At 41.3% G+C, this 18,679-nt stretch overlaps 1 protein-coding gene across 2 annotated transcripts in view; it reads right to left on the bottom strand.

Moving 5' to 3' along the window:
- Positions 1 to 16,357, bottom strand: part of WAPL (WAPL cohesin release factor) — a 76,790-nt gene extending 60,433 nt beyond the window's left edge. For both annotated transcript variants that reach the window (XM_011219944.3, XM_011219943.3), the window contains exons 1-2: positions 16,219 to 16,357; positions 12,753 to 13,273 (exon numbers count right to left, since the gene is read on the bottom strand). In XM_011219944.3, the coding sequence (XP_011218246.1) occupies positions 12,753 to 13,251 (499 nt within the window). In that variant the 5' untranslated portion in view covers positions 13,252 to 13,273; positions 16,219 to 16,357. The remainder of the gene's footprint in view (positions 1 to 12,752; positions 13,274 to 16,218) is intronic.
- Between the last annotated feature and the right edge of the window lie 2,322 nt (positions 16,358 to 18,679).

Genomic DNA, 18,679 nt, shown 5'->3' on the forward strand with positions numbered 1-18,679 from the left:
CACACACACACACACAAACTACTTGTGTAGACTATATGTTGACTATATGTGACTATATAGTTTATGTCAGAAAGACTTAAACAAAAAATATATGGTCACTGCAGGGAGAACTGGGGTGACTGGGGAAAAGAGCTGGGAAGCTTTCAACCATTACCATGTACAAATAAAAATTTTTTTAATTTAAATTTTTTAAAAAGATGTACTTAGGGGCGCCTGGGTGGCTCAGTCACTGAAACGTCTGCCTTCGGCTCAAGTCATGATCCCAGGGTCCTGGGATCGAGCCCCGCATCAGGCTCCCTACTCAGCGGGAAGCCTGCTTCTCCCTCTCCCACTTCCCCTGTTTGTGTTCCCTCTCTCACTGTCTCTCTGTCAAATAAATAAATATAAAATCTTAAAAAAAAAAGTACTTATTCTAAAGTGAAAAAAATTTAACCCCCCCCCACATAAACAGTAGTCTTTCAGCTGGGCCAAGTCCAAAGTTTGATAGGATGAGGGGGAAAAAAAAAAAAAGCCACACTGGTAGTGGGAAATTTGGCAACATCAACTGAAAATTTAAATGTATACATCCTTTCAATCCACTTCTACAAACATCTTTTACCACTCTACTGAGACATGATGCTCAAAAACACAAGTAGGGAGATGTTCAACACAGCAATTATCTGTAATAGAGAAGGACCAGAAACACTCAAAATATCCCTAACGAACTAGTTTTAAAGTATGGTACATTCATACAATGGAAAACCATGAAACTGCTACAAAAGAACAAGCAGATCTATAAATATTGATAAGCATACATCTTAAAAATTTTCCCCTAAAAGTTTTTTAAGGCACAATGCGCTATATATATGTATCATGTTCCCATTTGTGTGTGCGTATGTGTTTAAAAATACGTAGATTTATATGCCGTGCATATTGAAGACTGAGAAAAGCTATATAAGAAATTATCAACAGCATTTGCTTCTGTGGAAGGGAATGGATTTTTTTTCACTGTCAACAAGAATATGTAGCTATTTATCAGAGGCACCTAAGAAGCCAAAGAAAAATATGGCACATCATCTTCAGGGATCAATTTTACTCAAAGATTTGAATGGTACAGGGTACTTTAAAAAAAAAAAAAAAGGGCATTTTAACTGATAATTTAAGGCATTTTTATATTTTGTAAAGCATACCTATCAAACACCAAATTACTTTAAAGGATAAAACAGTAAAAAAAAATAAAAATTAAAAAAAAAAAGACAGTAAATACAAAAATTACTTCAAAAGTGATACTCAGCTGGGCCCACTACACAGACAGTCCAAATCACAGAGCAGTCCAAGTCAACTCAACCTCCCCGCATCCCCAATCAACACAGCCTGTGTTAACAGTGACAACCTACCAGCAAGTCAAGGAGCTTATTTGCTACTGTGGCTCCTGCTCAAGCTGCCCATCTCTGCCCACCAGGATACAGGAAACTCCTACCCCAGTCATTCCTCAACCAGTGGTCATATCTTCCAGGTGGCAATTAACTCTTCAAACTAAATATACAGACCCCCGAAGTTACACTAAAACCTTTCAAAATATATATAGGCACAACTGAGGTTTAAGGAAATTCATTTCTAAATCCTCAATTTCACTCTGCTCCAAAAACTGATCTGCCAACCCACCTGGGATTTAATCATTCTCCCACATTATGAATAATGGCATATTGCTCACCCACCCCTAATCTTACTATGATACATTGCTCCAGTTCTGGCATAACCTATAAAGAAATAATGTGACAGATTACTGGCTTCTGTGCTTCCTACCTGAGTAACTCTAATGTCTGGGCAACATCCTTTGCATGTCAGGTAGTTTCCAATTACCGCTTTCCAAATACAAACTGCTATAACAACTCTTCCCATTCTTATTTTTGTCAATATGGTTTCTCAATACTTACATGTATTAAAAAACAAGAACAGATTGATGCCGAAGCTTTTCGTTATCCTAGCAATGATAGTCATACTCATGAATTGGAAAAAGCCCCACCAATCATTAAGCTGTACGTTTCCAATAAATTTTGCCTTTATTTTTTTTTTTTTAAAGATTTTATTTATTTATTTGACAGAGATAGAGACAGCCAGTGAGAGAGGGAACACAAGCAGGGGGAGTGGGAGAGGAAGAAGCAGGCTCATAGTGGAGGAGCCTGATGTGGGGCTCGATCCCATAACGCCGGGATCACGCCCTGAGCAGAAGGCAGACGCTTAACCGCTGTGCCACCCAGGCGCCCCAAATTTTGCCTTTAAAACATACAGCATTCATATTTACTCAATTATGCACTAATAATCATGCTCATAATAATCTAGAAGAATTTTTAAATACTTAAAGCATTACAATCACAGAAAATTCTTAGAAGTTTAAATTTAAATAGATACACACGTTTTTGTGCAAACAATTATGAAAAGGATGACCATTAAAAGACTAAGCATAAATATGTGCATTAGGATAAAATTCTGAAGGGGAAGTGGAATAGAAATACAATCCAAAAAGAAAAAGGAATATTGTAAATCTTCTGTTAGAAAAGAACTTGCTTTTTTATTATTATTTTTTTTAATGTATGAAATTGAATAGCAAATAATCTTGGCACTTGCAAGTAAGAAAGGGACTATGATAAAAGACAGGAGAGCACTTATTCTGGGGATGAGGGAAGGGACAGATAAAAGAGATTCTAGAGTGGTTGCCAAAATTCTATTTCTTGGGGCGCCTGGGTGGCACAGCGGTTGGGCGTCTGCCTTTGGCTCAGGGCGTGATCCCACATCAGGCTCCTCCACCAGGAGCTTGCTTCTTCCTCTCCCACTCCCCCTGCTTGTGTTCCCTCTCTCGCTCTATCTCTGTCAAATAAATAAATTAAAAAAAAAAAAAATTCTATTTCTTAATGTGGGTGTTGGTTAAAAGGGTGTTGCTCTTATAAATAATTCATTAAACTAAAAATATTTTTATACATTACATTGTGTGGTTTTATCTGCGTTTTATTTTACAATAAAAAGGTTAAAAAATCACTGATATTTAAGTTGAATGTTAGTTTTAAAATATTACTTTACAGGAAATTATACCCTTGGCAAGCATTTAAATTTAAGATCAATGTTTTCATGACCAGCGATCCCACTCCTAAGTACTTCCCCAAGAGAAATGAGGACATATGTCTAACAAAACCTGAAATGTGAATGTTTACAGCAGCTTCATTCATAATTGCCCCAAACTGAAAACAATCCAAATGACCTTCAACTAATGAATGAATTACAGTACATATATAATAGAATACTACTCAGCAATTAAAAAGGAATGAACTGCTGTTACATGGAATACTCTTTAAAAGCATTATGCTAATTAAAAGAAGCCAGCCTGATAAGGCTACATATATGATCCCATGTATATAACATTCTGGAAAAGATAAAAACCAGAGACAGAAAACAGATCAGTGGGTGCCAGGGGTTGGATGTGAGGGAAGGGACTAACCAAAACGGAGCACGAAAGAACTTTTGAGATAATAAAAATATTCTGTATCTTGATAATAATTACACAACTGTATACATTTCCACAGAACTTCATAGTTTTAAGATATTACAGCAGGTATTTTCCACCTGTCCTTCCAAATCCACTCTCCACCCTGATCTCAGCCCTCTCAGGAGGCTGGCCTGTATCAAAGTTTCCTTACTTCTTCCACTGGGTTCTACCCATGAGGAGCCCCAGCAGGACAAGGGAGGGAAGGAGGCAATTTAGGTTCAGATACGTTACCCCTCCAGCACTTTGCTTATGAAGCCCCTCAACAGAAGGACACTGCTCCTCTTAAGGTGGCTTCCTCTATATGGCTCAGATGATCTCTTGTCCCTGTGAAAATGGGTGATAATAGCTTCACTGCAGCTAACCAACCCTACAACACCATCCTTTGTGCTGTCCCTAACATTCTCCCCACACCTCTGTATACAACTCCTTTATAAATATACTTTCCTGGTATTAGCCTAATTGGGGCATGCTCCCTATTTCCAGTCAGGACCTTGACTGATAAATCAAGACTGGAACTTAAAAAAATATATGGGGAGGGGTGCCTGGGTGGCTCAGTCAGTTAAGCATCCAGCTCTTGGTTTTGGCTCTGGTCATGATCTCATGGGTCCTGGGATGGAGCCCTGAGAGTCAGGCTCCATGCTCAGCAGGGGGTCTGCTTGAAGATTCTTTCCCTCTGTCCCTCCTCCCCCTCCCCCCTACCCCTGTGTGCACTTGTGTGCAGGCTCACTTGCTCTTACCCCCTCTCTAAATAAATCTTTTACATGTATTTATGGTTTGAAAACTGCTATAGGAAAATCTGCTTCTAAAGCCACATGCTTCTCAAGCCACCATGGTTCTCATCTGTTTCTCTGGGTCATGATCCAAAATGTAAACACATCTTGTGATCTACCTTCTCCTGAACTTTAATACTCAAAAGCTATCTGTACTTCATTCCAATCTCAAAATCCAACAACTGAGCACCACCACCACCCAAACCCTTAACTCTAAAGCAAGCAGGCTTCGGTGATCAGGACACTCACAAATATATACATGGGGGTTCATTCCCTCTACCGCTTCTGTGCCCTAGCTGAATCCTGACTACATGTGCCTGTTCTCCTGCAGCCCTTTAAGTATCTGAGAGTAGGATGCTCTGGGGTCACTGGTATGCTGGCTCTCTAGAGCCTGTTTATAAAACTATTATTACTCCACCCTCTTATAAAAGCCCATTCTTTTGAGGCTTGTGCCACTTAGCTAGTTACCCTCTAATCTTCCCCCTACCTGTCATCTAACAACCTCTTATTCTTCATGTAAGGGTTTTACAAGGGATATATAACCTACCCCTTCATGCCAGTCTCGCTATCACGCTGAATTCCACCAAATCCCAATCTCCTGACCTAATGATTCTTTTTTTTTTTTAAAGATTTTATTTATTTATTTGACAGAGAGAGAGGGAACACAAGCAAGGGGAGTGGGAGAGGGAGAAGCAGACTTCCCACCAAGCATGGAGCCCAATGCGGGGCTCAATCCCAGGACCGTGGGATCATGACCCGAGGCAAAGGCAGACGCTTAACTGCTGAGCCACCCAGGCGCCCCCTGACCTCATGATTCTTTAATCGTCTCCCATCTGTAGTCTTCTACATTCTAGCTCAGACACCAATTCTCAGTTTCATCCAGAAACCTGTCATGTCCTAGAAGGCTTCACCTCTTAAATATTAAAATCACATAACCCACTTCTCAATCACAACCTACGAAAATAAGCAGGGGGAGCAGCAGGCAGAGAGAGAAGCAGGCTCCCTGCTGAGCAAGGAGCCCGATGTGGGACTCAATCCCCGGACATGAGGATCAGGACCTGAGCCACCCAGGCATCCCTTGTAGCCCCATTCTTGACTTCTATTTAGTAAGGCTCTCAGTACACTGACCTCCCTTCTCTCCTTTGTCCTATCCACCAGCCTTGTCCAGTTCCTAAACATTTTAAATTCTACAGTCCATCATTTCAATCACTTTCTATCCCCATTTCAATCACTATCAATCACCCTAAATTCTTTCTTCTCTGTTTATGCCACATCTTGTCAGACAAAAATGACAATCCAGGATAATCTAATTTTCCTGTCCAATATTTTATTTTCTGCGTAGGTTCTGGTTAACAGGGCCTACTAAAGGTGGGGGGAGGGGCACTAACACAATGAGGTCAAGTTAGAAACCATGAGTTTCTAACGATATAAACTTCACTAAGGCCTCATTAATGCCCAGAAATTCTCTCTACCCAGCTCCTTCCTTCCATTTTCTGCAACATCAGTTTGAACCCTTTGTTCCTTCACTCCAGCCCCTGTATTGCCTTGCCCTTCTTTCCCACCTTCAGAGATATATCTCTTCTATCAATTCATGGGGGGTAAAAATGTTTTCCTCCATAAACTACCTTATCGTCCACCTCTCAGTAAGCTCACTCTCTCACCCATCTTTCCTCCTGTCCAGAAAATGCGTACCCCTTCTCCCAAGACCACTCTCCCCCTTGTGCTTTGAAGCCTATGCTCCAAGGCTCTCCCATGCAATCAAACCTTCCAGAACCCCTCATCACCTCATAACTTTTCAGAAGCTCTCTTCTCCCCTTCAAACATCTTTAACAAGTTGTATACACTCATGTTACCCCCATACTCTATGTACCTACTACTCAGACTGTTCCAACCCAAGCTGCACACTCCAATGCCAGCTCTGCAGTCCCCATTCTTGTTGATTTTGCAATAGCATTCCAATTCAGTTGATCCTTCATGAACACCTTTCTGCTGGCTTCTATAAAACAGCAATGTTCCTACTGGTGCTCTAGCTGCTCTTAATCATTATTTCCTTATCTAGTTTTTCTTCCTCTTCTATCAATTAAGTATTCTAAGTTCTTCACAGCTCAATGCTTTTTCCTCTTACATCGATCTCCTCAATGACTTCATCTAATCCTATAATTTCAAATAATATTTATCTATTCAAGCATTCATTCATTCATTCACTCACTCACTCATTTAAGTAGACTCCACACCCAGCATGGAGCCCAACATGAGGCTCGAACTCACAACCCTGAAATCAAGACCTGAGCTGAGACCAAGAGCCAGACCCTTAACTAAGCCACCCAGGCACCCCTCAAATAACATTTATATGCTGAATCTCAAATGTATTATCTCCAACCAAGACTTCTTATCTAAGTTCCATACTAGCATATCCTATCGCTCACAAATACCTCAAATCCAATGTGCACAAACCTAAACTGATGAACTTGCCCTCAAAACGTCCCTTTATCTCAATGAACGACACTACCATTTGCTCAGGTGCTCACATTAAATACCTGAGAATCATTCTTAACGTCTCCTTCTTCCTCACTGCCCATGCCACTAAGCTCTGCCACTTTATCCTTGCTTACTACAGCAGAAGGTCCCGAGTAAATGTTAGCCTTGCCCCTACTCCTCACTCAGACCAGGTAAACAGCCTATTACACAATCTCACAGGACCCTATATTTTTCTTCTCGTTTTTAAAAAGTTTATTTATTGGGGTACCTGGGTGGCTCAGATGGTTGAGCATCTGCCTTTGGCTAAGATCATGATCTCCAGGGCCTGGGATGACGCCACGTGCCGGGCTCCCTGCTTAGCAGGGAGTCTGCTTCTCCTCTCCCTTTGCCTCTCCCCCTGCTCACGCTCTCTATCTCAAATGAATAAATAAAATCTTTTTAAAAAAATAAAAAATAAAAATTTATTTAAGGAATCTCTACACCCAACATGGGGCTTGAACTCAGCACCCCAAGATCAAGAGTCACAATACTCTTCTGACTGAGCCAGCCAGGCATCTCAGACTCTTCTATTTTTCTGTAATTTTCAGCACACTTCTTATTCTCTATTCAATCACTCTCTTGCCCACTAAAATGTGAATAAGACAAGATCTTGTTCATTGACATAAATGAGCACTCAGCATACAGGGGGCATTTAAATAGCTGAATGGTTGGAAGGCAGGCATTCCCCAGACCTTCCTATGAACAAATTCATCCTCCTCCACCATCAGGGATCTGGAAAAGTTGCGGACTGCTTCCTGAAGTCAGAGACTGGACCTGAAAAATGTATGTATCGTCTGGCTCTAAATTCTAAAAATATGGCATATGGAAAATCTCTGAAAAGTATCAAGTATTATACAAATCTGTTGTCACTGTTTTAAAAGCAGCTCTTTATTATTACCAGCAGAAATCAACGGCTCCATTCCTAGATGGCAGAGACTATGCTTACAGTTTCTATATACTATCCTCCCATGGCTGGTATTCAACTTGGATCCAAGAAGAAACTTGTTAGTGGTCAACTGCACTTTTGTTATTGCTCAGACCTTGAAAATAATCCTTCTTTGCCTAAGAAAATATTTTACAAGAACTTAAAGTTGGCTCAGATGGAAGAGCATGCAACTCTTAATTTTAGGGTTGTGAGTTCAAGCCCCATGTTGGGTATAGAGATTACTAGAAAAAAATAAATGAAATAAAGTTCTACTTTAGAACAAAACAAAATTACAGTGTCTTTCAGAATTTGCATATTGAATTTCCATTTGTATATAACACAAAAAATAAAAATAGAAGATACTACTTATAAAAATAAGGTCAGTTTTATTCACTAAGTATTATAACTACTTGGACCATAATTCTTACTAAAACGAAAATTATTTAAATAGCGACAAGAGGGAATCCATAATATGTTCCCATCAGTTATTTCCAACATCAAGATAAAACTGATTATACAGTGACATTGTTAATTTTTTTAAAGATTTATTTATTTATTTGAGAGAGAGAGAGAAAGAAAGCACGCAAGTTGGGGGGAGAGGGAGAGAGAGAATCTCCAGCAGACTCCCCACTGTGCAAGGACCCTGATGTGGGGCTTGCTCTAAGCCAAAATCAAGAGTCACTTAACTGACTGAGCCACCCAGGCACCCCAGGGACATGTTATTTTATATATTAAGTCTTTAAATATGATAAAATTATGTCCATTCATGAAACGAACACTTTGGAAGTTTTTCAGATCTTCTACTGGTAATTCAAATTATTCACTGAACTGTGCTTTACTCTCTATAAAATGGAAATAAAGCCTGGCTTACACAGTTGTGATGAAGACTCAACTGATATACAAAGGGCTCAAAATAAAGCAGGAGCTAAATAAATAGTAGGTCTCTTATCTCCTACTCTTAAATGAATTTTAGGTAAGACTTAAATATATTCTAAACAAATACATTCAATACCTAAATGAAAGCTAGGAACTCCTGGTGATACAACACTTTCAGAATTCTTTAATAATCCTCATTAATCACCTACACTTTATCCAATAAGCAAATGAAAATCTCATCTCACCTCACAAGTTCCTGGCCTACGCTAAGCTTTCAGGAATAGAACAATGCATCCCTTTCTAAAAATCATCTTCAGTTCCAAATCAAAGTTCTTAATTTCAGACAATAACATCCCTCTAACACACAAACGCTCAGTTCAGCTTTAAGCAAATGGAAAACTTGTACCGGCTACAAAACCAGTCATGCAAATTAAGAGCCTATGCAGTAGTTATCTCAATATTTGGCAGGATGTGTAGACTGAATCCCAGCTGGCGGCAAGGAAAGTGTGCCAAGCAGAAATATAAGTCTTTGCATACTTTATTCTAGAGTCCAGATTAAAAACCTGTAGCAGAAAGCACAAAGATGGAAAATGGAAGTAGCCTCATCCAAAAGACAAGAGAAACCTTCTCTTGCCCCTAATGCACACACCCCTGGATTCTACACTTAAAGAATATTCCAAGACCTCTTACAAGGGTAAACCTTTAGGTCCTGCTAAGAGCCATTTCTCAAGTGGCACACCTGTTTGAGAACTGACTTTAACAGCAATTGCAACTTAAGTATTTGCAGATAAAATACAAGTCCTGAATCTGCATTAAAATAATCTAGGGAGGGATGCCTGGGTGGCTCAGTAGTCAGCTATGATCTCAGGGTCAGGAGATCAATCCCCAAGTCCTACATCTGGCTCCTTGCTCAGCAGGGAATCTGCTTCTCTCCCTCTCACCACGCACACACTCTCTCCCTCCCCCTCCCCAAATAAATATATAAATCTTTAAAATAATCCAGGGAGTAGAGGATGGGAAGTAGAGAGAGTGCAGACAAATGAAACAAGATCTGAGAGATTGCGGTGGGGAGCGGGGGGAGGCCTGTGTGCCTGAGCACAGAGGAAGAAGCAGCAGACTCCCCAAAGAGGCTCAATCCCAGGACCCTGAGGTCATGACCTGAGCCAAAGGCAGACGCTTAACCACTTAATCAACTCAGCCAACCAGGTACCCCTAAGTTTTTTGTTTTTTAAATCAAAAAGTCAGGACATTTTAGCGACTCAGCCCTTCCTTGCAGTTCTCATTCACAGTTTGTAATCTTGCTTCCAGTTCTCTTTCCCATCAAACATCAAATTGGAAAATGGCAACAATAATACATTTTATCATGACCTCATTCTGCATTTCCTCTACAAATAAGCCACAGATTTTAAAAGTACTACCTGGTATACAATACTGTAATAAATATATGAAAGAATTTTAATAGTAGCTAAAAAATCCCCACATATTCCCCTATAGAGAAAGAAATGCACCTTAAACTTAATGCCAGGAGAAATGATACAGTAAATTTGAACTGGATAAGCCCTTTTCACTGATGTGATATAATTCTACAGTGAAAATGGTCTGAATTCCACTGGAAGGATATTATGGCATTTAGCTAGTGCACTCTGTTTAACAAACTTTACCATAAAATTTCTCAAAGGCTCTTGAATAAAGCATGTAAAAATGACCTGCAAGGGAGTTCTGAGACATTACATGTATAGTTTTATCTTGAGACCAAAATTTTATCATTCTCAAAAGATGTTTAATTCAAAAAAGGTTAGGAACCACTTTTGATTTATAAAGACCCCCTTTATCAAAAATTTAAGTTTGGGTTTCTAAACTACAACTAAAATGCCTGGTTTTAGTTGTCATTGTCACTGCTCAATGACAGTAAAGGCAATGACAATCTGACAGACAAAATGCAAGACAGTCGGGAAACAGGGAAATGCCCAAATGTTAGAGGGTAGGGGCAAAGAAAAGGAAGGTGATAACATACACAAGTATTTCCAAAACTATAATCAACTTATAAACATACAAACCTATAAATGGTTTTTAAGAACTTAGAATAAGACTACCATGAGAACTAAAAGCATTCCTTCAAAGTCCCCTTCTTATCCTACAGGGGGGTGCCAGGGTTGCTGCAGCTCTGGGTGGTCAAGGGAAAAGAGAAAAAAAAATATCCATAGCGCTGCCCCAGCCCTTTCCACTAAGGATACCTCGTGAAGGAGGAAGAGGAACAAGATGTTCTTAAACATCTATTTATCTGTACTCTAGTACACATTTTCTCCTCACAAATACATAATGGAGTTTGGGTTCCCAGTCAGTCCACAGTATCAGCAGAACTACGATTTAGCTATCTCAGACTGGGAAGCTAATATCTCATTTCTACAGAAAACTGTTTCCAATTCCCACCTAACTTCATATGGCGGCGTGCACAGATACAGATGTAACATCAGCAGAACCATATAAGCAACTGCTGTCTATGTATATTTAATTTCTAAGTTCATACTGTCCCTCTACCTAAACATTCATCCTGCTATTACCCTATGCCTGCCAGTGATGCCCTGTTCTCAAAAAGACAGCACTTGGGGAAGCTACGTCTGCCTTCCTTGACCAGTTTCACCACTTCCTCAGCCTCATCTTCCTTCCTCCCAAGCTATGTGCCCCACACTGTGGATTAACTATCAGAGGCCAAGACACAGCAGTAAGAACACAGGATAACTGAAGTGGAACAGCACTCCCACAGCCTATCACAGTGGAGGGTACACAGGATGTGCTCAACATGTTAAAAATCGTTAAATGAATTTCATTCCATTTGTGCCACTAGCCAACCCTGGATAGTCACCTGACCTCTTTGAGCCTCATTTATAAAGTAAGAAGACCTGAGTTAGTTTATTTTGGTTCAACAGTCCTATGATTATAATATGTTTTTAGGAGCTGACCTGGGAAACAGTTTTTAAGCTGTTTGTTTAATGAAAGTTTATCCTAACCTTAAGTTTTGAACAATGCTTCAGGAGAAAATGTGGCCAAAGCATAAGGACAGCCAAGTCAGAATTAACCGGGAGAATCAAGCGAACGACAGTAACAGCTGGCTCCATCCTCTCATCCAAGGGTGAGAGTGAAAAATGTTCAGCATTTTTAGTAAAACTATGCAAGGCAAAGTCTTTTATTATACTGTTTAAGGCACTTGATATTATTAAGCCTCAAGGACAAACTTCTCTTAAGAATTCAGTACTAGGAAAGTTTTTTGTCTTTACTTTCTTTCAAAATATGAGACCTATACAATCTTTTCTATCACCAAACTTTGCCAGGAAGTCAAAATCTAAGGTCTGTTTTCAACTACAGTGCCATCTTTGTCCTCCTGCTAATAAAGCAAGCATGCTATCTCTCCTGCTACCTCCAATCTCTGTTCTTTGGTCTTTTATTTAATTAATTGCACTTTTACCATTTACTGTAAGTCTCAAATCTTTTACAAAAGGACCAGGGGTAAAAAAGACAAAATATATTGGTGTTTTGTTTTTTTTTTGAATGAACACTAGATGCCAGATTTACAAATTAGCAGTTTAAAAATACACGTGGTTTTGTGGATTAAAATCTATTAATACAAGCTGCTACCAGCACCAGACTGCAAACGAATCTCAAACTGCGATGAAATTCAATCTTCAATGTTTTCACAATACCTCCTTAATCTTTCTAAACTAGTTTTGAAGGAAAGCCTAACACTCCTAAACTTAATCCTCATTGTAAATGCTGGTCTCATTTCCATTATCAGTAACAATACAAATCCTCCACAGTAACAGAAATGAGATACTGTGTCATCCTAATACAACAAAAAGAGATGTTTCTTGCTGTAAATGGAGTTAGGGATGTAAGAAAAACTGTTCCCAAAATGTACCATGAGTAACAGCCTGGAAACATTAATATCCAAGTTGCTTAAGTAAAATTTCAAGCCCCAATTGGTTTCTTTAAAGTTCTTAAGTCTCTTTTACAAAATTATCTACAGTCCCTGTTAATCACAAATGCAGAAAGAAAACCCAAGAAGCATGGTATTTTAGAATTCAAAGCATTTAACCAAATGGCTTACACAAAGCTCTTCTGGCTCAGAATAAAGAAACTGAAAACTTACCTGAAGTCGTTAATTTAGCACAGCTACTTTTGCTTGCATCATCTTCTAAGATTCGGTTTGTGCTCTTTTCTTTCCCAACCAAAGTTTCTTCCAAATGTAAGCATTTATCAGACACAACACTGTCTTCACCCACTGCATGACTAATTTTGCTATTAGCTTCAAGTACAGAAGTGACCTCTTCCAGCTGAGCAGCTTCACTAGAATCTGAGTAAGAGGAACCCTTACCCTGGGCTAAATTCTTTGAAGAAACTGGTAGAGACTCATCATCACTATCAAATCCAAAAGGATCTCCAGTATTTTCTTCTTCCACTTTAGGTTTCTTCGGAATTTCTTGGATATCCGGTTTAAAATTGGGCCTTTTCTGCCCTAATTTAGCCATAAATGTGGTCTCTCCCCATTTTGTGCTAAGGGTGGTCCGTTTGTTGGAAAAGACTTCATCAAATTTTGAACTGCCATTTCCTCCTTTCCTACTGTATGTTTTCCCAAATCTGGATGTCATTTTGACACCTGTTTCATATTCTCTGTGGAAAAAAAAAATGTAAGAATATATATAATCACCAAATACTTAACAAATGTTAACACTGAATATAAAAACACAAACCAGGGATTCTCCCCATGGGGCTTTTCAACATTCAAGATACCAACCTTTAAAAATGGTTAAATAAATATGGGGAGGGCGTATAAAGAAAGGGGCTCATTTTTTATTCTACAGATTGCCAGACCTCAATTTCCTTATTTCAGTGAGTACATATTCACAAGCTACTTACAAAGTAAGCAAGTATAATGACTAACCAACTTATTCCCAAAACCAACTTAAGAGCGGAACATCAATTTTTTTAAGTTTCGAATGAATCTATGCACTATTCTTATCAATATCACTGTTACCTTAAAAAAAATAATCTGAATAGTTATTACTCCTAATATAAAATCTTAAACATGAAATGTTAATTTTTTTCAGGATCTCAGAAATAATCAACTGACTAAATGAGGTCTTTGAAACTTCAGAATATTCAAATGAAGGGAAAAAAGGGGGAAAACTCAGAAAAATAGTAATATTTTCTCATGTATTAGAACCTACAGCTTTTAAAACAATCTTAAAGCTTCTGATCCTTGGTCTAATGTAGTTTGAACTGTGACCTAAAAAATATTCCCTAGTTGGTCATCTCCCTATGCACAAGAAACCATACTTTTGTATCTTCCTTGTCCCTATAGTGCTGTGCTCATTTGCTGAGTTATGTTTTCTGAAGCCATATTAGACTGGCCTGTTGATTATTAAACGAAGCAACAGAAACATATAACTTTATTTTCCTCTTTGCTTTATAAAAGATAAATGTACTCATCTGACGTGTCTACGTAATAAATACTATGACAAAATTCAGGATAGTAAATCAAAAGTAAAACGTTTTTAAAGCAAGTTACCGTCCTTTTTAAACACTATCAATTCTTATCCATTTTCTACACTTCAACCTTCTAAAGTTTAAATATCAATATATTAAATACACCTAGAAAATAAGAACAATTGTCTAGGTTTTTGAAAAGAAAATCTTCATACCTTGAAATTTAAAATATAACTGTAATGACATTTGACTTCTACTTTTGAATTCATTTTGGTCTATACCTCAAACACATTTTTCTTTAACTTAAATTCTTGCAACTTATTATGACTATAAACTTAAGTTTTATGGAGGATTTTCCTCTCTCATGTTTGGTTAGAAACCAATTCTAATTTGACAAAGCAACTATTTGGTCATCACACAGATCTCCATTAAGAGAAAACAGCAAGAAGACCTTTCAACATGACACAAAACCTTTTCCTGAGATCTACTTCCCAGTCTACTGTAGATTTACACTAAAGAATCTTTATCTTTCCTGTTACATACAGCCTAAACAAAACTAAGTGTATTTGGCAACTGTAAGAACAACAAAATAAAATCATTTCATTCCTCCAAGAACGTAAACCCCTGATGTACAGACCTACATTTACATATACACCAACAAAGCTGGAACATTTTGTATACAATTACACGGTAGTAATCACCTAAAAATGTCGACTAAAGGCCGAACCAAAAATCTAGACTTGAGCTCCTTTGCGTCCTGGAGGAAAATGGTCTTGGAACCACAAAGCATTCACTGTTGCAAGTTAAAGTTGGCAAACACTTCATATGAAGGAGTTAACTATATTAAGCGATAAGAAAATCATGCTTATGTTTTTAAGAGTCCTTATCTTTTACAAATATATACTAAAATACTAATGAAATAACATCAGCAATACTCTAGCTTTAAAGGGTGTGGTACGGAAAGTGTGTAGACCGGGAAACTCGGTTAAGAATAAATAACTGTCGGGGCGCCTGGGTGGCACAGCGGTTAAGCGTCTGCCTTCGGCTCAGGGCGTGATCCTGGCGTTATGGGATCGAGCCCCACATCAGGCTCTTCCTCTAGGAGCCTGCTTCTTCCTCTCCCATTCCCCCTGCTTGTGTTCCCTCTCTCGCTGGCTGTCTCTATCTCTGTTGAATAAAGAAATTTAAAAATCTTTAAAAAAAAAAAAGAATAAATAACTGTTGAATCTGAACGATTGTGTATTAAACATAGGTGCTCATTATATAATATCCCCTACATTTGATTTCCTTTAAAGTTCTCCATGTCTTTTTGGAAAAGTCACTAGACAGACAATCGTGATGGCATTATCTAAGCCCAGGGTGTAATGTACGTGGAAATTCAAATAAGTGTGCAGACACAGTTGACATTATATTTTAAGTGTATCTCAAGTACACAGGCTGTCTTGCTCGGGTTTCAAACTCCAAAGACTTTCCTAATGAAAAAGGAAAGAATGATTCACAACTAAGTCTTTTTCGGTCGTTGGGCCCTTGCTTCTGCCCAAAGCCAGGTCGAATTTTCAGGAAAGTGCGCTGAGATAAAAAGTCCTCACAGTCAACCCTCAACCAAGCGCAGCGTCTTTAGGATCCCCAAGGGCTTAAAGGTTTCCACTAAGGAGTGAAAGCCGGAAGAAGCTAACCACCCAAAAATCCTCACCTGGGGGCGGTCAGTGCACCCGGAGGTAGCGGGAGAGGCGGCCCCCTCCGGCTGGAAGCTCACGCAACTTTTCTCCTCCCCACCCCCACCGCCAGGAACGGGATGTAGCTTCCGACGCCCCGGAAGCCTCTGCCAATGAATCCCCAGGGCAGTGTAAGGCCTCGGTGGCGGCCAGGGGCGGAGGAAAGACGGCGAAGGACTCAGGGCTTAAATCAACGCACTTGACCGTGCTTGGGGAGGGAAGTAAATCAGCAGCCGCCCGGAAGGAACTCAGAAAGAGGAAAAATAAAAGAGGGAAAAGAGAGTTCTTCAGGTCGTTCCCTGCCCAACTTCCTCAGAGGCTGTGTGGGAGAGACAGCGAGACTTCCAGACCCCTGCCTCCCCCACCCTCCCTGACTCGCTCCGGGCCTAAGCAGCCGCCCGAGACCTCACTTACCCTCGGCGCCTGGCGGGTGCTTTGGCCTCGGGCCGCCTCCGCCTCTCCTACTCCCAACGGCCCACGGACTAGCGCGGGAGCCCCGCGCGGGAGAACAGGGCCGGCTTGTGCGCGAAGAGAGGCAAGAGGCTCCGCCACCGTCAGAACCCGCGACTCCGCTCTGGGTAAATAGGAAACCCGGGTGGAGGAGGGGGGAGGAGCGGCGGCACCGCAACTTCCCTCCCCGCCTTGAGCACCGCCGGCCGGGCCCGGGCCTAGGCCTCCCTGGACGCAGCCGCCGGAGCCGGTACCGGAGCCCGCTACGTGCCCCCGCTAGGCCGCCGCCGCCTCCTGCGCCGCCGCTTCCGCCGGTGAATGATCAGCGCTGGAGTTTGAACAGGGCCCTGAACCATCTCAACGCCATTTGCGCTCCCGGCCCCCACCTCCTTCCTCCAACAGCCGCTCGCTCCGTCACTCCGCTTCCCACAGGCACCGCGCGGCCGTCCGACCCTGCAGCCAATCGCGCGGCCGCTTACTCAAACTGCCGCGCAGGCGCCGCTCCCCGCATGCTCCGGCGCCCGCCATTGGCCCGGCCGCGGCGCCCGACGGGAGTTGTAGTCCGGGTCCGCGAGGTCGCTATGCTCCGAGTGGGGCGCGGGAGCGGGCGGCGGGAGGAGCGGTCGTGGCGGGCCTGACCCGCCCGGGCCAGGAGCTAATTCCAGCTCCCCGCCCCGCCGGGAGACGCAGGTGCCGCGGGGGAGCGCCGGGGGCGCAGTGCAGGCAGCTGTGTCAATCGTTTCCCCCCCAGGGACCCACCGGTGTCTAGGGACGGTGGGTTGTGCAGCTGCTCCAGGCCTGCTGGGGCCGTGGCCCCGGGAGCGGGGAGGCGGGGAGCTCGCGGCTCGGGACCGCCTTCAACCCGGCTGGCGGGTGCTGGTCCGGCGCAGGTAACGACTGCGGGAACTGGGAAGCCCGGAGCGCTGGGCGCCTAACGCCGAGAGTGATGTAGAGTCCAGCTCCTAAATGCTCCCCCTCCGACCCCTCGGCTCTTAACGTTCGTAGTTGTCGGGTCTGTCCCGCACCCGTTAAAAGTGACCCCGAGAATCCTGGATGGTATTAAGGAATTATCGTTAACCTTGTTGGTTATGTAAGAACTAAAAAAAGAAGAAAAAAAGACTAAAGTTTTGACGGGTAAAATGATTTCGAGTCTGGGATTTACTTGGAAATAACTCCTACAGATACCTGGCGAGGGAGATAAAACAAACCAGCGGGGTGTTTTTCCATTGTTGCGTGATGCGTACACAAGGCTCATTATTCCAGTCTCTAATGTTTCTGAAATTTTCCATAATGAAAAGTTTAGAGAAATGAACCAGTGGTTGCCTCTGGGGAGGACAGGGAGGTGGGAGGTGAAGAGAGAAAAGTGTTATTTTATACTGTACACTCCTTTGTGCTATTGGGGTTCTTTTTTCAGATCAATGTATTACCTATTCAGAAAGTTGGAAATTTGGGGGGTTTCTGTCTTTTTAAAAAGCTGCAGTGGGAAAAACAGCGTTCTAAAAAGTAGCATAATCAGTTCGTGCTAAGAGAGGTGCGTGATTCATCCGACTTGGACAGCCCTGCTGTTCGGTGGGTGGTTAATGGAGATACACCTGGGAAATTAGAAAACTAATTGCTTCTAGTGAAAACCCCGCCCCTTCTTCCACAAAAGGATAATTTGCTTTGACTGCCCCCAGAAGTTACCAGATTCCTCCAATATATTCAGGAAACTTCAAATAAAGAAAAAATAGTTCAGAGATCCTGCAGCCCTTCCCAATAGGAATTTAAGGTGAATTTTAGAATTGTTTTATTTTTGCACTACTGCTTGCAAAATTTATATTTTGACTTTTACAATTTCCCAGATATCACAGCAATACTTCCTCTTGATGGTTTCAAAATAAATCAACTTTTGATAGCTTCTGTGACCAGAAGTTATAACAGGTCTGTGTGTTCCACTGTGGGCAGTATGTGCATGACTTGTATTTGGGTCAGTTTTGTCTTTTTTAAAAAATCAGCCTAGAATCTTATTTTATCAGTTCGTTTAGAGATTGCCAGCAGAGGTGCAAGCTGCACTTACTATAATTATTTAGATGACAGAGTGGTGGGTGCTAATTAAGGGGTAATTATCATCAGAGGCAAAGGCTAAGATCAAAAAGCCAAAAGTGGTGGAGAGACAATTGCCAGATCTTCCTGCAGAAGTGGTGCTGTGAACCCTCGTGGACCAAATGATGTATTCTTTATGACCTGGCCTGGTTACTCTCCTGGGTCCCATGACTCCACATGAGGCTTAAGTAGAAGAGTTAATTTTTTATAGAAAGAGACAATGCACGGAACCCGTTTAGGGGCTTTTTGTGCAGTAGCTGTGTTATTGGAATTCGCGTAGTGTCAAATTCTTGCTACTCAAAGAGTGATCCCAGGTCAGCAGCATGGCATAATCTGAAAGCTT

This window comes from Ailuropoda melanoleuca, chromosome 6 (genome assembly GCF_002007445.2).
Source record: "Ailuropoda melanoleuca isolate Jingjing chromosome 6, ASM200744v2, whole genome shotgun sequence".
Classification (NCBI taxonomy): Eukaryota; Metazoa; Chordata; class Mammalia; order Carnivora; family Ursidae; genus Ailuropoda; species Ailuropoda melanoleuca.